At 59.9% G+C, this 23,886-nt stretch overlaps 2 protein-coding genes across 2 annotated transcripts; one reads left to right on the top strand and one right to left on the bottom strand.

Moving 5' to 3' along the window:
- Positions 1-14,403: 14,403 nt before the first annotated feature.
- LOC311213418 (ras-related and estrogen-regulated growth inhibitor-like protein) lies at positions 14,404-16,921 on the top strand. The gene is made up of 4 exons (XM_084293397.1): positions 14,404-14,564; positions 15,027-15,080; positions 15,530-15,606; positions 16,117-16,921. Exons 1-4 carry the CDS (start codon positions 14,432-14,434, stop codon positions 16,540-16,542), a joined length of 690 nt encoding a protein of 229 aa, XP_084149523.1. The 5' UTR covers positions 14,404-14,431; the 3' UTR covers positions 16,543-16,921.
- Positions 16,922-17,493: 572 nt separating this feature from the next.
- On the bottom strand, positions 17,494-23,139 carry PLIN1 (perilipin 1). The gene is made up of 9 exons (XM_084293080.1): positions 23,091-23,139; positions 22,362-22,416; positions 21,603-21,801; positions 21,365-21,447; positions 20,770-21,022; positions 20,301-20,554; positions 19,661-19,813; positions 18,849-19,082; positions 17,494-18,392 (listed from the first exon to the last, which is right to left on the bottom strand). The coding sequence occupies exons 2-9, from the start codon at positions 22,404-22,406 to the stop codon at positions 18,018-18,020; spliced, it is 1,596 nt and encodes a 531-aa protein (XP_084149206.1). The 5' UTR covers positions 22,407-22,416; positions 23,091-23,139; the 3' UTR covers positions 17,494-18,017.
- Between the last annotated feature and the right edge of the window lie 747 nt (positions 23,140-23,886).

Here is a 23,886-nt window from a genome sequence, read left to right as displayed (position 1 = left end):
AGCCGCCAGTCGACTGGGACCTCCCCCGATAGCCAGGACTGCTGATAAATGATGGAAAGCGGCTTGGCCAGCTCCTCCGCCAGCTCTCTCCGTATCCTCGGGTGGATCCCATCTGGCCCCATCAACTTGCGTACATCCAAGTGCCGTAGCAGGTTGCCAACCATTTCCTCATGGATAGTGAGGGCCACATTCTGCTCCCCATCCCCTTCCACCAGTTCAGGGTACTGGGTATCCAGAGAGTAACTGTTTTTTTTTTCCTCGTCTTTTGTAACTAAGTTCCCCCTCGCACCCAGGAAAGGATGGAGATTCTCCTTAGTCCTCTGTTTTGCGTTGATGCATTTGTAAAAACATTTTTTGTTGTCTTTAATGGCAGTAGCCAGATTGAGCTCCAGATGAGCTTTGGCCTTTCTAATTTTGTCTCTGCACTGCCTCGCAACATCCTTATAGTGATCCCAAGTAGCACGCCCTCTTTTCCAAAGATCGTAAACCCTCTTTTTTCTCCTAAGCTCAAGTCACAATTCTCTGTTCAGCCAGGCCGGTCTTCTTCCCCGCCGGCTCGTCTTTGGGCACGTGGGGACAGACCGCTCCTGAGCCATTAAGATTTCCTTCCTGGACTCAGGAGTCCAGCCTTCCCGGACTCCTCTGCCCTTCAGAGCCGCCTCCCAGGGGACTCTGCCAACCAGTGTCCTGAACAGATCCAAGTCGGCCCTCCGGAACTCCAATACAGCAGTTTTACTGGTCCCCTTCCCGGCTTCTCCAAGAATGGAGAACTCTACCATTTCATGGTCACTCTGCCCAAGACACTTTCCAACCGCCACACCTCCTACCGGTCCTCTGTTTGTGAAGAGAATGTCTAGCAGGGTATCTCCCCTGGTAGGCTCACTAACCAGCTGTGCCATGAAGCTCTCTTCCACGCTCTCCAGAAACCTCCTAGGCTGCTTTCTCTGGGCTGTGTTGTGCTTCCAGGATATATCTGGGAAGTTGAAGTCCCCCATGAGAACAAGCGCTGACGATTTCGCAACTTTTGGCAGCTGCCTGTAGAACTCTTCATCCGTCTCCTCATCCTGGTTCGGCGGTCTATAACAGACCCCCACCAGGATGCTTGCCTTGTTGGCCTTCCCGCTGATCCTAACCCATAGGGACTCAGCCTTAGCATTCCCAGCCTCAAGTTCCACGACATCAAAACTCTGATATAGAGAGCCACAGCACCACCCCTTCCATGCTGCCTGTCCCTTCTGAAGAGCCTATAGCCAGACACTGAGTAGCACTCCAGTCATGAGAGTGGTCCCACCACATTTCCGTGATGGCAACCAAGTCGTAGCCTGCCCGCCGCACAATGGCTTCCAGCTCCTGTTTGTTACCCATGCTGCGTGCATTAGTGGAGATGCACTTCACTTGAAGGGCCATTGCCTTCTCTCCCAGCCTTGCCATTGTCCCCCCGGCACAGCTCTAACGAGCCTTGTTTCAGCCCCGTCTCCCAGCTTACCTAGTTTAAAGCCCTCTCAATGAGCCCCACCAGCTCCTGGCCTAGGATCCGTTTCCCCCTTAGAGATAGGGAGACACGATTATGTAAAGGGCAATATCTGGGTAAATATGACAACCCTCACCCCTCCCCATCTACCCCCAAATGTACAGCTCCTCCAGGATGTACGTGCAGGAGGAGCAGGCAAAGACAGGCTAATTTAATTCAGTTCTACTTTGGGCACCATGTTCCTTCTTCAGCCTTGATTTTGTGGCTAGAACTGAGTCTTCTCGTGATACAAAAGCAAGGCCGATACAAAACTAAGGCCGATACAACAATTTATCAAGTTCAGCAATCCCTTCAGCTTGCTATACATCTTTTCTGTTTTATCCTCGTTGTTTCAAAGAGAAGAGAGAAGCCACAAAAGGCACTATGTCCCTTAAGGTGGAGTCAATCTTCAACATTGACCCTTGCGGAAGGGGACAGGCAGGGCTCCACAGTGTGCTGAAGGGTGTTCCCCGGGGTATGGGACGCGCTGGATGGCAAGAGACACGAGAGCAAACGGGGGCCTCGGCAGACCCTGAGAGGAGCCCGGTGCCCGCAGGCAAGCTGACTTGAGGAAAAAGGACTCCACAATCAGTAAGACTGAAAAGCAGGTATGTTTATTCAGCGCTGGGCAGAACGGGGGGTAGTCCCACCAAAGACGTGCGCACCCGACGTGGCAACTTGCCTTGCTTATCTGCAGCAAAGAGTTACATAGGCCTGAAGCTTCACATACTCATCATCTGTCCCCGTTTCGTCTTAAAACGAGTCCCAAGCAGTCATTGCTGGAAACTCTTCCCGCCTGCGCTTGCGCAGTGTGTCTTGGTGGTGGTCGTCGGGGGTCGTGGGGATGAAGGTTGGTGACTCTTCCTCGTCTCTGCTCCTTGACCTCTTGTCTCTGCGCAGACTCAGTTGCTCCTTGGCTCTTGTCCATCCGCAGGACCAGTTTCTGCCAGTTTCTTAAGACAGGCTCCCAGTCTTCGTGGGAGACTGACCTTGGGAAGGGGCCCACGGCTTCTTGCTTTAGGTAATTTGCACAACGCACCACGGTTAGCAAAGACACTGAGTAGCATCCTAGCTTAATGCCGTCAGCACTCTATCTCGACTCGGTGAGATTCCCCCACCTCCCTCTCTCCAAGCTGCCCCTGTGCCCCTGCAGGGGACACCCGGCCCTCCCCGAGTCGGCAGCGGGTCACAGAAGGGCCCTTTGTGCCGTCATCGGGGCACTCCCCACTGCTGCCTATAAAAGCCAGAGCAGCCAGCCCCGCCACCCAGTGTCCGGCACGGCTGTGACGGGACAGGGCAGGAGCACGAGGCTGCGGAGCAGTCCCCGAGCATAGCCCGCGTCTTCACACAGCGCCGAGCCATTTCCGTGAGATTGCCTCTTCTCTACCCTCAGCCCGCAGGATGGGGGAGAGACGACCACCCAGTAGCCCCATGCTGGCCTGGGTGGAGCCCGAGGCTCGTCAGGAGAACACAGCTCCCACTGAACACCATGGGCCGCTGTTGAATGGTGAGCGAGGGCCCCCGTCAGGGGGAGCAGGGCTGGGGCTAGGGAGCGGGGGGGCCAGCAAGAACACCCTGCTCAGCGTCAGGACCAGCATGGCAGCCCAGCCCCAGGACACCCCCAGGGAGGTTGTGCCAGGGGAGCAAGCACGGGGCTGGAGGGAGGCCAGAGCTCCTTCCTCTGCTCCCTCCTGCCTTTGGCCACCCTCTACAACCCTCCTTCTTCTCCAGCCTTCTTAGAAGCTGACAGCTTAGCTGTCTACCAGGAAGAAGCGAAGAGCTTGCACAGCATCCTGGCCTTCGTCCTCAGCACACAACGGGTAGGTGTGGCCTTGCCATGGTGGCTGTGCCTGTGTCTCCTGAGGGTCGCGCAGCTCTGCTGCCAGGATGCTGGCGGGCTGCTGGCGAGGCAGAGCTGCCGCCCTCCAGGAGCCCCGCACAGCCCTGAGCCCCTCGAGGCTTTGGTCCTGCTGCCGGCCGTGGGTCTCCCCTCTCACGCTCCCCGTTGTTCTCTCTGCCACCCGGCTGCCAGGATAAAGACCTGAAGATGAAGTTCCTAATTAGCGTCATCAGAGTGTGCAGAAGCGCCGTGAACTGCGACCTGTGGAGCGGCCTCGATGACTTCTGCAGCAAATACCAGCTGGCAGAGCATATTAAGGTGAGGGGACACCCCCTGGTGTCTCTGGGAGGGGTGCAAGGGCAGGCTGTGGGGACGGGACTCTCGAGGGCTTTGGCGGGGCCAAGCGCTGCGTGGACACTCAGCTGCCCCTGACGGCCTTGCGGCCATTGAGAAGCCCCGTCAGCAGCAGGGAGGTGGCAGGGCGGCCCTCTGGTGCCACAGCTGGCTGGGGGCACTGGGGCTCCACCGGCCCTTCTGACCTGGACCAGCTCTGCTGGCGCTGCCGAGCTGTGCCGCCCGATGCCCGGTGCCATCCCGGTTGTGCTCTGCAGGTGCTGCTGGAAGACGAGCCCTTGGACATTCTGAACACAGAGGTGCAGCAGCAAGCCATGCTTGCACTTGGCCACTTGAGGTACGTGCCCAGCCCCTGCTCTGGCCCTGGGCCCGGCTTCCAGGCTTCCGCTGTCTAGGCAGCAGCCTGGCAGTGCCGGCCGCGGGGCCGCTGCTCGCCAAGCCTCGGGGCTTCTGGAAGGTGGAAGGCAGCCCCCATGGCAGGGACCGAGGCCCCGCAGTGCTGCGTCCTCCTCCCTGAGGCCCTGAGGCCCTGCTCCCAGCACCGTGACAACGAGGCCCCTTGCTTTCTTTGCAGCTATGTCAAGTCAGCGCTGGAGGGCAGGAAGAAGAGCATCCTGCTCGCCTGTTTCAACAGTGTATTCCTGCTGCCCTCACACAAGCATTTGGAGGGCCCGAGCCGCATCAACTACTTGGAGGTATGCTCTGGGAGAGCTCTTGGAACACCCGTCCCTCTGGGTTGATCCCTGGCTGCTCTGTGCTGAGATCTGTGCAGATCCCGGCAGAGGGAGAGGGACTGGAGATCCACTGCCACCCCTTTGTTGTCCTTGCAGACCCTGGATGCCATGGACAACATGCTGGAGCTGTTCATTGGAAATTCTCCTGTCTCCGGCTTCTGGGAGCTGCAGGACATCTTGCAGGTCTGCCACTTGCCAAGAGCGGGGTTCCCAGGGGCGCTTCCTCACCCGGAGGGAATTCAGCATCCACTCCGGAACGGACAGGCCCTACTGCAGTGCCACGCACAGGCAGCACAGGGCAGGAAGGGTGCCCGCCTCCCTTGGGGGAACCGGGGGCTGCCCACTCAGGTCTTCTGGCAGCCCCATATCCCCTGGCTGCAGACCTTTCCCCTCCACAGACTCCTCGTGTGTCGGAGAAAAGCCTTGCCCATGGCGCTCCTGGGCTTCCTTTGCGTCAACGCAGCGGCAGGAATTGGACCCCTCTTCCGAGGCACTGCACTGGTCACCACTGGTGCTGCTGCTGTCCACCTGCCTCCTTGTCCGCGGTGCTTTCCTCCCGAGATCGGAGTGCTGCGGGAGCCCAGCACTGATGCTCCTGCTTTAGCGGGCATCAGCTCCCAGGGCAGACCAGCACTTTCTCCCCTCACAGATTCTGCTGCCCTTTGCCAACTCCCACAGCGAAGCTATTTGCGAGAGGGCCGTGGGGAGGGCCGTGAAGCTGACCAGCTGGCTAGCCACAAGCTTCTCACCGGAGGTAAGGAGCCACGCACCCCTCCAGCCAGCCCACCTCCCCTTCCCCGCAGACCACATCAGCCTGCAGCTCAGGGGTGCTGCCGAGGCAAGCCCGGCTACAGACCCTCAGCTAGGGCTCAGCCCTGAAGCAAGGGCCTTCAGCCCTCCTTTGCCCATGGACCCCGATCCTGGGGGATGTTCCCAGTCCCTGAGAGCACTCTCGGGAGCCAGCTCTGCCCCCCGTCCTGTGCAGGCCTCAAGCGCCCAGGGAGCACGGTGGGAGAGCAGGCATGGCCAAGGCTGCTGACTCACCTGGGACCCAGCCCTGGGCACACTCTTGGCTCCAGGACTTTGGCCCCAGCTGCCTCCCACAGCACTTCCCTCCTCTCTCTCTCGCCCAGGACCGCAGCGCCGATGGAGGACCCACGAATGGATGCACAGAGTGCAATTTGCCTCTCCTGGGACAGTTGGTGGGATGGCTCCTCCTTTGCCACACTTGCAAGAACTGGCAGCTACGATGGGAGGCTTTGGATGCCCTTCATTACCTCTTCCGATTCCTCCAGACAAACAGTAAGAGAAGCTGTGTTGGGCTTCCTTCCCCTCCAGACACAGGCACTGCCTGAGGCACTTGCTTCTTTTCCTAAGTAGTGCCATGGAGCGCTCTTGTGGAGACCTCTAGAGTGGTCTTCCTAGAGAGAGGATCCCTGTATGTACCCCTCGTATCCCTGCACTACAGCGCTCCAGCCCTTCGAGCCACCCCCCACACCTCAGTTAGGCCAAGAGCGTTTTGGTTGTGCGATTGCACGCAGGGCTCTCGTTCCTTTGTGTGTCCCAAGCTGGGAGCATTTGCATGCGTACCCCTGAGGCACACGTCACCCCTTGCTCTCTTGCCATCTCCGTTGCTCCCATCAGATGTCTGCCTTTGCTTTCCATCTCTGTCCAACGCTTCCTCCCTGGGCTCTGCAGCATCTCCGCCCTCCTCAGCCATTCCTACTCAAAAGCTCTTTTCGCCACTTGGTAAGCCTCCTAACAAAAGTGGCTTGTCCTTGTGAATCTTCTTCTTTTTGTCCCCCTCTGCTGCCGTGTTTAGGAAGAACAGCACCAGAAGATAATCAACAGCCTCAGGGGAAAGCTGAGGCCATACCCTGGCTTCCTTCGCCCACTACCACGGACATTGCCACGGTAATGAGTTCCTCCCTTCCTGGCACACTTGTCCCAGCAGCAGCAGGAGACTTGTGGGAACACAGGGCTCCGGCATCAGTGCGGCTGGTGTGGCCTCGCTGTTCTGGCCCGCGCGGTCCTGCTGTCCCTGAGTAGGACCTCTCCATAGGCGGTACTCCAGCCTCACAGCAGCAGCTCCTCCTGGCCCTCCTGGCCACCGGCAAGCCCCACATATCTGCAGGGCCAGCACCCTGGGCCCGTGCCTCCAACCCTGGTCCCTCACCCCGAGGGCTCTTCTCAGCCCCCACCACGCAGGGACTGCAGCCCCTGCTTCCTGCTTTCCCGTGGGCACTGCTGCCAGCACGGCCAGGCATCTGTCTCCAGAGCTGCTCTCACCGCTCAGTTCTGCAGCACCATCGGGGCACTTGCTGCAACGTGTCTTACGTCCCTTCCTCCTTGCAGAACTTTGGAGAATACCTCCAGCAGTCTCAGAGGACAGACATCATCCTCCAGGTCATTGAAGCCCTGAGAGACTCCAACATATACGACAAGCAGGAGGCCAGCAGTGTGCTGGATATGGCCATCGAAGACCCTGCCTCCTGGCTGACCGACGTAAGTGGCCTGTAGTTGGATTGCCCTGCCCGTTAGCCCATGTCAGGCCCCGCTTCCTCCCTGCCACGTCCAGCCCTCTCAGGCACCTCAGGCAATCCCTGGAAGCCATCCCAGAGCGATGGGAAGGGCAGTTGTGTGAGTAGTGGCTGAAAATACGTCTGCACTCCATTTTTGCCTCTCCAGGTGCCAGAGATCGTGAGGTGCATCTACAGACACGTGGAGTGCATCAACACGGCATCAGCCCGGCGCAGCCTGGACATCCTCATCCTCTGGCTGGCCAACCAGCGGCCAAGGGAGGTGGCCAGCACCCTGCTGCAGATCTCGCCATCATCTGACAGGCATGCCAACCTTCAGGGCTTCTTGTATGGGAGGGGAGGGGACAGGACACATCTGCCTGACACATCCACAGCAAACTGCACGCTGCGTTTCCAGAGCAGGGCCCTCCACGCCGCCATGCTTTCCAGCCGTGGTTCCTTGGCCACAGCCAGGGCAGCCGGAGCTGAGCAAGCCAGCCAGGATCCCTGCCACCACAGGGAACGTCATCTCTGCCCTCTCCTGCTTGCCTGGACAAGGCTCCCAGGGCACCCCAAGGGAGGGGGGCGGCAGGGCCAGGGCTGCAGGACAGCCTGGGGCCTGCGGGGCCTGTGCAGGCCACGGCGCTGGGGCGGAGTGTGCCCTGCTGACTGAGTGCTTCGTCCTTGCAGCACTGCCCTGGCCATGTGGGAAACCATGTTCTCCCAGAACCAGACGATGGAGAATGTCCTGAGGGAGACACTTAGCGTGCTCCAGGAGCAGAAGCTGCGCAGGCTCCCGAGCTTCATCCCTGACGACAACTGCATCCCTCACTTGGCGGTGAGTTACTGGACGAGGCCTTGCTCCTCTTCAGGGCCGTGTGTGTGCCTCTGCCCATCTACCCCCAAACTGGCAGCTCCTCCAGGACGTCCGTGCGGGAGGAGCAGGCAAAGAAAGGCTGCTGGGTGCTGCCAGGCACAGGGCACTCAGGGGCCCTGCGGCCTTCCACAGCCACAGCTGCCCTAGGACAGGCTGCCTGGCCCCGGGGCCCCTGGCCTGAGGCGCCGCGAGAGCCAGGAGCTGCCTGCAGCCTCTGACAGTCTCTCAATGCTGTGTTCCTTTCAGCTGCTGGCCCACCCAGATGTTGGAGAAGACGACTCGGGGGCCCTGCACCATCTCCAGAGGCTCTTGAAGCATCCCAACCGAGTGACGCACTCGCTGGTGCTCAGCGCTCTCCTCCGAGCATCAGAGACACCTGTCATGGTGAGCAGGGCACACTTCTGTGAAGGCCGGTGGGCCTTTGTCCTGAAGGTATCATGGCCTGCTCCCGGCCAGCTGGGAGGGCTCTGCTCTGCCCGCAGCTCTGTGGCGCGGAAGAAATGGCCAAGAAATGAGCTGGCCATGGAGGGGCCCAGCGGCTCTCTGGGGAGCTTTCCATGCATGCCATGTAGCTTTTGGGGCGGGTCCGAAAAGGGGGCACAGAGTCTTTGCTCAGCTGCCCTCCTTTTCGTCGTGCTGCCTCTGCGCGAGCAAGATGGCAGCCTGGTGCCCTGGCACCACAGGCTTTTGGCCAGGGTGGCCTTTCATCGTTTCACCAAACGGAAACTCTGTCCTTCCTCCAGGCAAGAAAACTTCCCGTGCTGCTGCCAGGCATCATTCAGGGCCTGCAGGTTGCCAGGTCTGACACCAAGATGAAGGCCCTGCTTCTCATCGGAAACGTGATGGACCACGTGAAGAGGAAGCAGGCCAGCTCCATCGCTCTGCAAGTGGCTGGGGACATCCTGCCACTGTTTAACGATGTAAGGCTGCTGCGGGACCTGAGCCCACAAATGGGCACTCTCATGACAGCTGCCCCCCGTGAAGGAGGCCTCTTACGTTCCCTCTAGTGGGGCTGCGTCCTTTCACTGTGGCTACAGATCTGGCCACAGCTCCTTTGAGCACACTCTGATTCTGTAGCACCTCCGTTCACGTCAGCCACCCTAACGCCCCTGCTCACCGCGGGCAGGGAGCAGCTCTTGCTGAAGTCTTCCTCTCTTCCTCCTACCAGGAGTGCAGCCAGCTGCAAGAGCTCTCCATCTGCCTCTACAACAAAGTGATGCAGGCTGCGTTGTGGCGCCACAAGAGGCAGCTGAAGAAGGTCGTGCAGAGGAGCCTGCTCCCACTCTTTTTTCACCTGAGTGACCAGACCCAGAGCGTGGCCAAGGTGCGTATGGCATACCTGACTAGAGGGACTAGCAGACTGACACCACAGGGGTTGCCTGGGCGTCCGGTGACAGGGCTGAAGGCAACCGGGCACTTGGCACGTGCGTCCCCTCGGGGTGCAGCCGCCTGCGTCACGGAGAATGGGGGCACAGCTCCCCTCCTTCCTTATGGCAAACGCAGTTCACACTCACCCCCCACTGCATTATCCCACCGTGGGCTGGGAAAGGCCTGCAGCCCTGCCAAGAGGTGGGGGTTGCCAGGTCCCCTTCCCTGGGCTCTGGTGCCATCTCAGCCTCTGCTGCTCTGCAGGCCTCCCTGGAAGCCCTTGTCACCGCTGCAAACTTCCTGAAGAAGGAAAAACTCAAGCACCTGGCACAGACAGAGCAGACCTGGAGGATCGCAGAGTGCTTGGTAAAGACAACAGCTCTCTCCATACCTCAAAACCCCAGCCCCACAGGGCTCGTGGCTGGGAGATGGGAATGGCCTGAGGGGAAGGGGGGGTGTTGGCAGGAGGGGGTGGTCTGTCCAGCTGGGCAGGGTCTGCAAGCCCCGTAACCTTGCGCTCTCTCCAGCTCGTGCAGAACAAGAGAAAGGTGGAGAAATACCTGCAGCAGAGCCTGCCGTACCTGCAGCACACTCAGGTCACCTTGCGGGAGGCAGCCATCAGATTCATCGGTGAGCCACAGCCCCCGGGGTCCCTCTTTTGTCAGCCTTTGCCAGCCCCAGTGTCCCCAGAGTCCCCCCCGGGACTGGGTCCCCATGCAAGTGGGCCTGGGGGGCGCCTTGCAGGCTTCTGACAGCAGCTTTGTGCCTAGGTCTTGCCGCGCAGCACTGCAAGGACCAGAGCGAGAGGAAGATCCATGAAATCTGCGGCTGTGAGTGAGGGCAGCGGGGTGTGGGTCCACGACCGGTGGGGCAGGGGGCATTCACCTTTCTCAGAGGGAAGGGAGAAAGTTTGTATGGCCAAAAGCTCGGTTGGGGTTGAAGCTGGCCAGTAGCGGGGTGGCTAAGAGAAAGGGCTTTTCTGGAGTATGTTCCGGGGTGGCAGGCTCTGCCCGCAGTCTCTGCAGACAGGTGGGTTTCATTTCTGCTCTGTTGCTCTCCATTGCAGTCCTCCAGCCCTTGCAGAATGACGAGGAGGAAAGTGTTGTGTCTCTGGCCACTCAGACCATCTTCATCCTGACACATCCAAGGGAGCAGCTGACATCGGGCTGGTGCCGACGGGCACTGTGCTGCTGCCTCTCCTAAGCCAGGGAGAGGCACAAAACCTTCAAACGTCTGCATTCCATTAAAACTCCAACAACACGTGCAGGGCCGGGGAATCCTTTGCATGGTGTGCTGAGCATTCCAGCCTCTACCGTAGTGGGCAGCCGTAAGGGTTTTAGGTGGTGTGGTGGGGAATGGCTTAGGAGTGGTGGCTTGTGGAAAACGGACTCCACAATCCATAAGATTGTAAAGTAGGTGTGTTTATTCAGCGCTGGGCGGCACGGGGGTAGTCCCCCTGTGAGAAACAAAGTTGTGTTTTTGCAGTACAGAACTACTTTTCTGTATTGCACGGTGGTTGTGTAGTCATAACAAGGAGAAATGCTAAGGAGATGAGTGGACGGTAGAAGGCCTCGCTGTTCCAAAATAAGTTGGAAGCTTGAGACAAACAGGATGAGCAGTGTGAGAACAGTAAAACAAAGATCACAAGACCTCAACGCACAAGAAGGGAGAAATTAAAGGGTTGAAAACAAGAAAAATGGTACATATACGGTATAGAGGAGGGTCGAGTAGCTTGAGAACCTGTAGTACTCTGCCAATGAGGAAACAGGGGAGGTGATCAGGGGCTGGGCAATAGGGAATAAAAGGTTAGGATTTGTTTACTAAAATGCGCTCCGGAGTGATGGGACGCCCGCCCTTGCAATCGTGAATAAAATATCTTCACAGAAGATCCTGTCTGAAGAAAGTTATTTGAGATTTTTCTCAAAGTTGTGCGTACCTGATGCGGCAACTTGCCTTGCTTATCTGCAGCAAAGAGTTACGTAGGCCTGAAGTTTCACAGCGCGCCCGTACATATTCATAGCCTGTCCCCGCTTCGTCTTAAAATGAGTCCCAAGCAGTCATTGCTGGAAACTCTTCCCGCCTGCGCTTGCGCAGTGTGTCTTGGTGGTGGTCGTCGGGGGTCGTGGGGATGAAGGTTGGTGACTCTTCCTCGTCTCTGCTCCTTGACCTCTTGTCTCTGCGCAGACTCAGTTGCTCCTTGGCTCTTGTCCATCCTCAGGACCAGTTTCTGCCAGTTTCTTAAGACAGGCTCCCAGTCTTCGTGGGAGACTGACCTTGGGAAGGGGCCCACGGCTTCTTGCTTTAGGTAATTTGCACAACGCACCACGGTTAGCAAAGACACTGAGTAGCATCCTAGCTTAATGCCGTCAGCGCTCTATCTTGACTTGATAAGAGTCTCCTAACTCCTGCTCTCAGTGGAATATGGTTGAGGAGGATGTCTCTCTCTCCCTGTCCTGATGGGGAGTATAAAGAAGATCAAAGCACAGTGGTGAACTCCACCTGCACGAATCCTTGATAAACAGGAGCAAAGAGCAGGTTCAGTGAATCTGTGGTACGGGCCGAGCTCAGCGTTGTGTGCATGGTACTTGTGTACCTCTGCATAGGTGCTGCCTGGGGGATCCCTGGGTTGGTGAGGTAATGAAAATAAATAGTGGTAGCAGCAGTGCTGTAGGAATGGCCTCAGTGAGGGGTCCCAGGAGATGCCCCGTGGCAGATAAAGCCCATTCCCTCTGGCTCCAAAAGCAACCGGTGTCCAAAGCTGGACCAGTGAGTGACGCTGCTGGTGCCTGTGTGAGAGCGCATCTAAGAGAGGAAAACAAAAACCAGCAACAACAGAAGCCACTGTGCATCAGTCATGAGATGAGTGAGCAAGAAACAGTGGGAGAAAGAGCCCTGTAGCCAGCACGGTGAGTGAAGGAGGGGGACAAGGTGCTCGAGGTGCCAGAACGGAGATTCCCCTGCAGCCCATGGAAAAAATGCTCCCAATGGAAGCCTTTGGGTACACCTGAACTGCCTTGGGGAGCCTTTATGCAACCCCACGCACAGCAGGACTCTGCTCTTTCTCTCTCTCCAAGTACTGACACACACAGAATCACAGAATTTCTAGGTTGGAAGAGACCTCAAGATCATCGAGTCCAACCTCTGACCTAACGCTAGCAGTCCCCACTAAACCATATCCCTAAGCTCTACATCTAAACGTCTTTTGAAGACTTCCAGGGATGGTGACTCCACCACTTCCCTGGGCAGCCTGTTCCAATGCCTCACAACCCTTTCAGTGAAGAAGTTCTTCCTAACATCTAACCTAAAACTCCCCTGGCTCAACTTAAGCCCATTCCCCCTCGTCCTGTCACCAGGCACGTGGGAGAACAGACCAACCCCCACCTCGCTACAGCCTCCCTTGAGGTACCCATAGAGAGCGATAAGGTCGCCCCTGAGCCTCCTCTTCTCCAGGCTGAACAAGCCCAGCTCCCTCAGCCGCTCCTCGTAGGACTTGTTCCCCAGGCCCCTCACCAGCTTCGTCGCCCTTCTCTGGACCCGCTCAAGCACCTCGATGTCCTTCTTGTAGCGAGGGGCCCAAAACTGAACACAGTACTCGAGGTGCGGCCTCACCAGAGCTGAGTACAGGGGGACGATCACCTCCCTAGCCCTGCTGGTCACACTGTTCCTGATACAAGCCAGGATGCCGTTGGCCTTCTTGCCCACCTGAGCACACTGCTGGCTCATATTCAGCCGACTATCCACCATCACTCCCAGGTCCTTCTCTGCCTGGCAGCTCTCCAACCATTCCTCTCCCAGCCTGTAGCTCTGCTTGGGGTTATTGCGCCCCAGGTGCAGGACCCGGCACTTGGCCTTGTTGAACTTCATGCAGTTGACCTCAGCCCATCGGTGCAGCCTATCCAGATCCTCCTGCAGAGCTTTCCTACCCTCGAGCAGATCGACACACGCACCTAACTTGGTGTCATCTGCAAACTTACTGAGGGTGCACTCGATGCCCTCGTCCAGATCATCGATGAAGATATTAAAGAGGACCGGCCCCAGCACCAAGCCCTGGGGGACGCCACTAGTGACAGGCCTCCAACTGGATTTGACTCCATTCACCACGACTCTTTGGGCCCGGCTATCCAGCCAGTTTCTAACCCAACGAAGCGTGCGCCAGTCCAAGCCAAGAGCAGCCAGTTTCTTGAGGAGAATGTTGTGGGAGACGGTGTCAAAAGCCTTGCTGAAGTCAAGGTAGACCACATCCACAGCCTTGCCCTCGTCCACCCAGCACGTCACTTTGTCATAGAAGGAGATCAGGTTTGTCAAGCAGGACCTGCCTTTCATAAACCCATGCAGACTGGGCCTGATCGCCTGCTTCCCCTGCAAGTGCTGCGTGATGACTCTCAGGAGGATCTGCTCCATGAGCTTCCCTGGCACTGAGGTCAAACTGACAGGCCTGTATACCCCATTGGTTGTGATATACCCTGTCAGTCGTGAGATGCCCCGTCACTTGCGAGATGCCCCATCTATCACGATATACCCCACCAGTTGTGAGATGCCCCATCAGTCGTGATATACCCCATCACTTGTGAGATGCCCCATTAGTCATGGGATGCCCCTTCAGTTGTGAGATGCCCCGTCACTTGTGAGATGCCCCATCTATCACGATACACCCCACCAGCTGTGAGATGCCCCATCAGTCATGAGATGCCACATCAGTCACAATATACCCCCTCGGTCGTGAGATGCCCTGTCAGTTGTGAGATACCCCATCCATCACGAGATGCCCCATCTGTCACGATATACCCCCTCGGTCACAAGATGCCCCATCACTTATACAGTCTGCGAGGCACCCCATCAGCCCCAAGCCCCTCCGCCAGTCGTGATACGCCCGTCACAAGCCGCTCCGCTGCTCCCCACAAGCCCCGTCGAGTCGGCGGGGAGGTGGCGGGGGACACTGGGGTGCCCGTTGGCAGGCGTGGGCAGGCTGCTGGGCCGCGTGCGGCAGCGCTGCTGCGGGCAGCCCGCCACGCTGCGGGATGACGGGGCCAGCCCGGCGCTGACGTGTGCCGGGATGAGCCGATTGACGGATTACAAAGTTTGGAATCCCTCCGGCTGCAGCCCCGGCCGCAGCTCCCCGGCGGCTGCCGGGAGCGGGGTGGTCCCGGCGGGTCCCCTGGGTGCCGTGGGATTTGCCGACCCCCTCGGACACGCTGCCGGGACCGCCGGCAGGGCACGGCCACGCTCGGCATGGGGCTCCGGCTGCGCAGGAGCGCCAGCTTCACCCCCGACCACCCTGCCCTGCTGGAGGTGCCCGGCCCCACCGCCCTGAAAGCAGAAGCGAATGTGCTCGTGATGGGAGCCGACAGCGTGGGGAAATCAGGTAGGAAACGACCGCGAGCGGAGAGCTGAAACTTGCCAGGCACGGAGAAGCCTTTCTACTGAAAAATAAAAAAAAAAAAGACGGAGAGCTGCAGGAGAGTTTGGAGATTAAGCTGCGGAGAGCAACCCCGCTGTGCTCTGGGACAGAAGGGGGGATGGGGCTGTGCTTTTGGGTACCAGGGAGGGGAAGCTGAACACGACCTTGCAGGCAGCAGGGGAGGGATGGGGAAGGTGTTTTCCACTGAGCTGCAGTCTGCTGGTGTGCCGCTTCGTGCCGTGTCTCTCTGCTGTTTGCAGCCCCATGGCTGGAAGGGAGGGAATCCGAGATCGGTCCCTGTAGCGGGAGGTTACAGGGGGATCGCTGCCTGAGTGTGGTCAGGGGCTGTGCTGACCTTGGTCTGGGTTTAAGCATGAATCCGGGAGGTTTAGGATTATTTTGTGACTCTTATTCTCCCCTCTGCAGCCCTGACTGTGCGTTTCCTCACCAGGCGCTTTATCGGGGAGTACGGAGACATGGGTGAGTGCTGGGCCAGGGCCGGTCCCACTAAACACCCGCTGGGGACTGGAAGGTCAGAAAGTGAGCCTGATCCCCATCCTGCTGCAGGGTTCGGTTCCTTCCCATCCTCTCCTGTGCTTCCCTAGAGCCTCTGCCTGCTCCCGGGACACTTGAAGGTCGTGTCTGTTCAGTGAGCCCTTTTTTCACTTCGGAACCATTTCTTTGGGGTGCCAAAGGCTCAGGTGGCAAAAGTGTGTATGGGCTGAGTGTGGGGTACTCATGGCAGAGGCAAATCTGCCCCGCAGCCCCCGCTGCTGCTGTACAGAGAGCCTGAGGGCTGTGCCTCGGGGCTTGCAGTCTCTCAGGGTGGACACTAAAGGCTTTTAGGGGAGAAGACCTGGTGCAAGGGAACTGTCTCTGGGATCTGTGTGGGCAAGCGTCTTTGTTCCCTCTCTTTTTTTTTTTGTCAGAATTCATCTACAGCCACACCCTGACCGTGGACGGTCGGGAGATTCTCTTCCACATCTGGGACGTCCCCACCTCCCAGGTGAGAGGGCTGCACTCCTCACTCATCTTCACCCCCAGAATGAAAACCCAGCCTTTGCTAAAAGCAGCACCCACGGGCTGGGAGCCCCAGCTACACAAAGCTCTCGCTTCAGGCTCGCTCAGCAGATGGTTTGTAGGATCTGAGTCCTTTTTGCCTGCTGAGTACAGGGCAGCTGTGCTGTTTGTGGTAATAGTCATCGCAGCACGCAGTTTTCTGACCGGGGAGGACAGTGAGGCACTGATATTGTGCCTCTGGACTGAGCACAAGGTATTAATGCAGTGGGAGTGCCCCACGGAGGACCCCACGCTGTTATTACCTGTGCCAATTCCCGTCTGTATGGGAAGGGGAGGGCTCTGACTCCAGTATCCCTGTCTGGTCATCTCTGTACTGCTCACTGCCATTCCTGTCCCGATGGGCTCGGGATCTCTGCACCCTGCACTAGCAGGCTGGCATGGAGAGAGGGAGCTGGGTAAAGAAACCTTCAGAAACCCTCCTTATCTCTTTCCCTAGGACCAGGCAGATGATGGCTCCTCGGAGGAGAAGCGAATCCAGTGGGCAGACAGCTTCGTCCTGGTCTACAGCATCTGCGACCGCGCCAGCTTTGACATCCTGCCCCCCAAAATCCAGTTCATCAAGGCGGCCAAGGAGGGGCAAAGCCAGGAGAAGGTGCCCATCGTCATCGTGGGCAACAAGCGGGACCTGCACCACCAACGGGAGGTGTCCAGCGAGGAGGGACGGCTCCTGGCCCTCTCCCTGGACTGTGGGTTCTACGAGGTCTCTGCGGCCGAGGCGTATCACGGGGCCCTCATGGTCTTCCACGGACTGGCCGAGCGCATCCCCGACACCAAACTGGCCCTGAAAAAGGGTACGGGCATCCGGGGCATCGTCAAGACCATGTCAGCGGTGTTTGCCCGCAAACGAACGGACTCCCTCTGAGCCGTGGCCTGGGTGTTGCTTCTCCCCGTGCTGCCCGGCTGGATGGAGCCTCGTCGGGGTGCCCGTGGAGATGGGGCACATTTCCACCAGCACGGTGGTTTCCTGCAGGAACATACAGCTCCTTCTCTGGGAAGCTGCCCCTGTGAGCAGGGAGGACACGCCACCTCCGCCCCGTTCCGTGTCCCCAATCTGTCACCTTGGCATCCTGCTGCTGACCCCGCAGGATATCAGGCCGGGTCCTTGACCCTCCCGTCCCACCCTCCTTCTCTCCGTGACTCCAAGCGGAGCCGTGCTGGTGACCTGCGCCTCCCGCCCGCAGCCCTTTGGTGGCTGTGGCCATTTCCCTTGTGCGAGTGGCGCGCGGGCTGTGCATGGGAAAGTCAGGCTCCGGGCTCGTTCCCAGGATGTGGGACTGCACCGTGCGTCTCGTAAACCCAGACCTCTGTGAGCCGGCGGGTCCCCGGGGAGGAAGGGAGGTGGGGAGGAGGGCTTGGAGGCTTTTCCCCTTCCCTGGTGTGCCTGGGAAAGCAGCATGTAGGAAGGGGGTGGTGTGCGCGGTACAGACAGTGAGTTCTCCACTCTGTTCTCCTCTAAACGGAATAAATCTTCTTTGGCAGGAAGCCCCTGGCTCCTCGTGGCTGTGAATTTGTACTCCAGGCATGGGAAGAGGCACGTATGGTGCTGGGCACTGCCCGAGCATGGTGAAAGGCAGGGGCCCTCCTTCCCGCGGTGTTCCCAGCCCTTTGTGGCTCACCACATAGACCCAGCTAGCTCAGCCTCTGCAGGCACCCTCGGGGTCCCCTTGTCCCTGCTTGGGTGCCCAGGGGCTGTTTCCCCTTCCTCAACCCATCCTGCTGCTGGGCTAGCTCTGGGAAAGCAAACTGTGCCGGGGGCAGGTAGAGAAGGTTTATTACTGCAGCAGATACAACCACAAGTAGCGGGAAGTGGGGCAGAACCGCAGGAGAAGGGGGTCCAGGCACTCCACCCACTGTCACCGGCCTCGTTTCCGACCCTCAAAAAGGACCAGGGTGGCCCAGAGCTGGTCCCTTTCTTCTTCTTCTCTTCTCCAGTCCCCTCTGCTCTCTCCTCCACCTACTTCTCCCTCCAACAGCAGCACTTTTGGCTGCCTTTGCTCTCCCCCTCCTGGCCCCAGCGCACTCCCCAGGGAAGAGCCACCCCTGGGGCAGAGCGAGGACCCTCCTGTGTCTGCGGGGGGGGCATGCGTGGCAGGGACAACCACAGGGCAAAGCACCCACGGGTTCCCTATGATCTGCTTGGGCTCCAGCTTGGGGATGGGGGCTGACACCCCATCAGGACACAACCATGGATGCAAACCATGAGCATGGAGACACCCCCTGGGTGGGAGGGACGTCCCTGCTCGTTGGCACACCGATGTCTGTGTCCGTGTGGGGACGCGGGTAGTGGCGGGGCGAAGCGTGCTGTGGGGTGCCGAGCCGTGTGCCCCCACCACCTCCTCAGTCCTTCTTGAAGGCCGGGCTGTAGAGGTTGGCGTAGTAGGCCCGGCTGTACATGGCCTCGGGGCCGAAGCGGTAGGAGCCCTCGCTCACGCGCCGGTTGTAGGGGGCAAAGGCGGATTTCCGCGGCAGGGGGCACTCGGGCTCGAAGGCCGGGCTGCGGTAGAGGTTGTGGCGCATGAAGAGGGGGTCCTCCAGGCCCAGGAAGGACAGTGGGTGGTGGCCACGGTACAGCCGCCAGTCGCCCCTCAGCTGGGACTTCTCCTCGGCGGGGGCGGCAGCAGGCTTGCTATCCTCCTCCTCCTTCTGCTCCGTCTCAGGGCTGGCCTTGCTGCCCCCAGCCGCCGCCTCATCCTTCACCGACTGCCTGCGGAGCTGAGAGCCGGCGTGAGCGGCGGCCCCGAGGGAGACCTCGTGGGGCAGAGAGCTCAGGACAGGACATTTTATCCCCACGGGGGTCCCCAGAGGAGGAGGGAGTGGGCAGCCGCAGGACATGAGGTCCCTGGGGAGGGAAGGGAGGTGGAGGAGCAGGGGGAGGGGATGCAGGCTTGGCCTGAACTTTTGCCTCCCCGGGAATTTGCGGTCCCGTCCTGGAGCACACGCATGGTGAACGGTGTCCCAACAGGGACAGGAGGGCACATGTGGCATGGTGGCTTCGGGACTTGGTGTCACTGGGGTGTGCCCTGCCTGGGGGGTGTCATGGGGACTCCCCATCACAGGTTTTGGTGACTCTCTGGCCCTACGTGGTGCCGTGGGGGGGGCTCATGGGGAGAGCTTGGACCTAAAAGGTTTTGCAGGAGGTGGACGGGACCTGATCCGTGATAAACTCACCGGCACGTAGCTGTACAGGGTGCCCAGCAGATGCTTGGGGGCGCTGACGAGAGTCCCCCCCAGCGCATCCACCGTCTCCATGGCCCTGGACAGCCTGCGGGGGGTGAACAGGATCAAGCCCTCGGCCGCGTCCCAGGCCACGGCGGGGACCTTCTTCACGCTGGAGATGCCGGAGGCGCAGGCGCTCTGCAGGTTGTGGGCCACGCTGCCCACCAGCCCGGGACCATCCCCTGCCTGGAGAGAGAAGACACCACAGCCACTCGTGCTGGCCACCACCACCTCCCTCCTTCCAGACCCTCGCAGCCCCCTGGGATCCCACATTTCCGCTGCAGGCAGAGGCAAAGGGCACCGACCCCGACCTGCAGCTTCCTGTCCGCGTGTCCCAGCAGAGCTGCTGCCAGCGGGGAAAGTTCCCAGCCCCGGCTCTCTGTGCTGGCAGCAGGGCCCCCCCAAACCTCAATCTCCCCCGCCCAGGGTCTTCCTGCCCTTGTTTTCACTGCTGGGACCGTGCAGTGGGGGGACACTCGGTGCCGAGACCCCAAAGCAACAACTGGGAGCTTGGTGCCGGGTTGGGGAATTGGGGCACCTGCATCGTGCCTGGCACATAGCTGTCGGATTTGGGGGGTTCAGGATTTCTTTCCCCAAGGAATAAGCCAGGGAAAGTCAATCCTCTGGCTCATACCCAGCTCGTGGGAAGGTGTCAGAAAAGGAGTGCATTTATTTTTCTTTTTGGAGAGGAGAGTGAGGACGTGTTGGGGCCAGGAGGATGCTTTGGGATGACCCCGTCTCACCGCCCTCCCGTTTCTCCGTACCTCACCGGCGTGGCTGTCCTCCTTCTTCCCTGCTTTCTCCTGCTTCTGCTCCGGCACCTTGCTCTGCCGCCGGCTCAGCCAGCCACCCGCAGTGCCCTGCCCCTCACCGTGGCTTTGTGGTGCCTGGGGTGCGCTCGGCTTGGCCAGGCTGCCCTGCAGGGGCAAAAAACAGAGCTTGGGGCAGCCCCGGGGCTTTGGGACCGGCTGGGAAGGGGCTCTCACCGCAGCACGGGGTGGGAGAGGTGAGGCACCCCTTGTCCTGATGGTATCTGGTCCTCCCACGGGGCGTTTGGTGCGGGGAGGATGTTATGGCAAGGCCATAAATCAGCCATCTAGATTGGGAGGCAGCTGGAAATAACTCGTCCTGCTAACGTGCTGCAGGCTGTGTGAATGTGCTGATGGCACGGAGACCGCTGGCCCCAGCTCCCACTGCTGAGCAGGGGAAAGCTGGCAGCGACTGCCCCCGCTGCCTATTGTGCTCTCTGGGAACATGGGAAAAGGGCTCTCGGGTTTTACCACGGGAAAAGGCGACGGAAATCCCAGCCCAGCCTTCGGTAGGAATCCCAACATTTCAGGTCTGGCCTCATTCCCGTAGCCCCCGTTTTGCTGGGGGTCTCTGGGGGGGACTTGAGGCACTCACCACGATGGGGATCCAGGTGACCAGCTCCTGCCCCTTGGTTTTGGCGCGCTGGAGGCTCTGGGTGGTTTGCTGGTAAGCGCGGTGGGAGACGGTGCTGACCAGGGCTCCAATCCGGCCCAGGGTGCTGGGGGCACTGGGAGCGCTGGGAGCACTGGGAGCACTGGGAGCACTGGGAGCGCTGGGAGCTCTGGGAGCACTGGGCTTCCTCTGGGAGATCTTTGCTGCTGGCCCACGAGTCTCTTTGGGCTTCTTATCTAAAAGCAGAGCAGCCCAGGGCTGGGTGGGGGACCTGCACCAGAAGCCCCTGGTGGCCAAGGGCCAAGCATCCTCCCTCCATCTGCACCCCATAAACGAGCTGCCACCTCTTATAGGGTCAGGATCAGGGGGTCTCCTCCATCCCAGCCACCCCCTGCCCTGCAGGTACGCCCCTCTGCACACCCCTTGGTGATGATTTGGGCATTGAGTCTACCTGCTTCCTCGTCCTCTTCTGGCAGCAGGTAATCCATCAGCTTCTCCAGCCCGCCCAGCGCCGTGTCGACACCGGCGGCCGCCATCTGGCTCACCGAGTTGCTCCTCGTGTACCTGGCCGTGGTCTCCACAGTGCTCTTGGTTGCCTCGTAGCCCTCCGCCGCCAGCTCCAGTATCTTGTCCACGGAGTTGCCGATGGTGCTTTTGGCGCTTTGGAGCGGGGTGGAGATGGTGTCCTTCAGTTCGGAGGCGAGCTGCGGGTGGAGAGATGCAGAAGAGCCCCGCTGGCCTGCTCCAGGTGGCAGGGGACAGACAGAGGGACAACAGAGACCCCAGCCGTGGCCGCACCCAGGAGGGGCATGACAATTTCCTATGGCCTGGGCTGGAGGCAGCTGTTGGGGATGGCACACGGGACACTACTGACATATATCTGGGAGCTACCCAAACCTCGTGGCCAACTCCCTGCTTTGGGGTGCCCCGGAGCAGCCCCTCACCTCCAGCAATGACCACAGGCAGCGTGCCCCATAGGAGAAGCCCTGTGGGCTCCACAGAGGGGCTATAGGGTCCCAGAGGCTGCTGTCCCACCCGTGACCTACCTTCTCGACGGGGTACTGCAGGGCAGGGATCTTCTCCTCCAGGTGGTCCAAGCCCCGGCAGGCCAAGTTGTTGGCTACAGTGACTGCCTCGGGCAAAAACACGAGAGCGGGCTGGTGAGAAAGGCTGGGGGCTGCGCTGGGGGTGCTGTGTGCCCATGCCAGCACCACGGGAGGCTCCCCCTGCCGTGTCCCCCCCTGTCCCCTCCCCACGGGCAGCGTTGGAGGACTCAGGACTCACACTGGGGCTCCAGCCTGCGCACCACGGGCTCCACGCTCCACAAGGCCAAGGCGCCGGCGCCCTGCACGCCCCGCTCGTAGACCTCACACACGGAGGCCATGAGCGGGTGGGCCTCCTTGGTGCTGGCGTAGGTCCGCTGCAGGCTTTCGCAGGTCGAGCTGACCACCGGCAGGTGCAGGACCCGCTGCAGCACGTTCTCCTGAGCATCACAGAGGGATGGTTAGGGGCCAGCCAGCTCCCCCAAAACATCCCGTCACCTACGGGCATCGGGCACATCGCTGTGCCCACCCGGGAGCTCAGCTCCCACTGGAGGAGGAGATGTCCCCAAGCCCTATTTTGCTGCTTTCCAGTGGCAGCTCAGCAAGCAGCTGCTCAGGAAGCTGAGGGCCAGGAGGTGGCACAAGTGAGAGTCTCCCGGCCTCCTTTCCTGTGGCTCAGCTGTGCAAAACCGGCTGGCTGCTGCTGCCGGAGGAGCAGCGACCCTACAAATGACCCCACAAACACCGTTGGAGTGCTGATGGTCCCCACCTGCCCCATCTCCCAAGCATGACTGTTCTCCTTCCAGCTCGGGGTTAACTCCTGATTTCCTACTTGATAACTTCAAGCACGCCAAACGTTATCATTTGCTCTGTTTTATTACAGGTAAGGATAACCCAAGGGGCAGCACAAGGTGCGACTCACATCCACCTGGTGCAGCCCGTATGAGCTGCCTGGCACTATCCACGCTCTGCCCTTTCCTCTCCCTCTTCCCACGCTCACCTTGGCACTTCCATCCTGCAGGGTCTGATTCTTCTTGGCCGTCATTGCGACACGTCTGTGGGCAAAGCGAAGTTCAGAGCTGCAGACAGTGCTGTGCTGCCCGTGGGCTCCCTGCTCACCCCACAGCTCAGAGTGGGATGGGCAGGAGCTGGGCTGGGACACACACCTCCCCTGGGTGCCACGGGACGTGCCATTGCCTAAGGCTTGACTTTTTACCACTTAAACCCTACAGCCAAGGGCTCCACGAGCTCCTCCCCTGCTAGCGGGCCTCAGCACCCCAGGGTATGAAGAATGGGCTGAGAGGCTGAGAGGTTGGGAGGAGCGGGGTCCAAGCAGGATGAAATGGGTTAGGGCTGGAAAGCAAGCTGAGGGTAGGCAGGCTGGGGGTAGGTGCAGAGAGGAGCGGAGAGAGGAGCTGCTGGCAGGATGAGGGAGGCTGAGCGGTGATGCTTGGGATGTAGGGCTGTGATGGGGACCGTGCGATCCCCCTGTGCACCACCCCATGGCTCAGCACCATCATCCCTGTCCCCATGCACCCGGCTGGGCTGCAAAGCACCGCAAAACCCCCGCCTGCGCTGCTCCTGGCTTGGTGACACCCCCAAGCACAGCTCCACTCCCTTTTCCCAGCAGCAAGCTGAATGCAGGAGATCGAAGGAAGGCAGGCAATCCCTGCCCTCACCCCGACTAGTCCTGCTGAAGCTGTCCCCCCTTTGGGGACCGGGGACTCACCCAGGGTCTGTCTGTGCAGAGCAGGAGCCGGTGGCAGCGCTGTCCCTGCGTGCGGGGCCTGTGCCGGGGTGCGCGGTGCCCTGGGCACTACCACCCCCAGGCCCCACCTCCCAGCTGGGTTCAGAGCCACGGGTTGCTGTGGAAACTGGGCAAACAGCACCCCGAGGCCACCCAAATTTGGGACAGAAGGCTGCAAAAACGGCCCCGCTCAAAGCAGGGCAGGCTGCCTGAGGTCAGTCAAGCCTTGCAAGGCCAAAATCCCCATCTCCCTGGGCCCCAGATGCAGTGCTAAGCCACACTCATGACAAATGCCTGTTTCCTTATATCCAGGGGGAGCTCTCTCTGTTACAGCACGTGCCTGCCACCTCTTTTCCTTGCTCTGGGCACCTCGGAGCAGTTTGTGCTCCAGCTGGCACGGCACGTGCTGCAGACCCCTACATGTCCTAACCCCTCAGCGGTGCTGGACTCTTCTGACCCTCAGGATCTCTCCTGGGCTGGCGGGGCCAAGACAGGGTGCAGTCCCACGAATGTGGCCTCCAAGCAGTGCAGCAGCTCGGCCTCTGTCCCTCAACCCCCGTGCAGGACATGGAGGTGTGCACCCAAGCCTGCATGGCTCTGGGCTCCTGGAAGCAATGCTTGGTCCTCCTTTCCTTCCAGAGAGCCTGGATTTGCTCCCAGCCCTGCAAAACTCACAGACCTGCCTTGCCTGCTGGGCTCACCCCCCAAACAGAGGCACACCAGTGCCCTGGAACAGGCACACCAGTGTCCTGGACGGGCTCCAGCGCAGCAGCGGGGT

Source organism: Netta rufina, assembly GCF_964035555.1.
Source record: "Netta rufina genome assembly, chromosome: 11".
NCBI classification, from domain to species: domain Eukaryota; kingdom Metazoa; phylum Chordata; class Aves; order Anseriformes; family Anatidae; genus Netta; species Netta rufina.
Note: the sequence above shows the minus strand (reverse complement) of the source record. Positions and strands in the feature narration are given on the sequence as shown.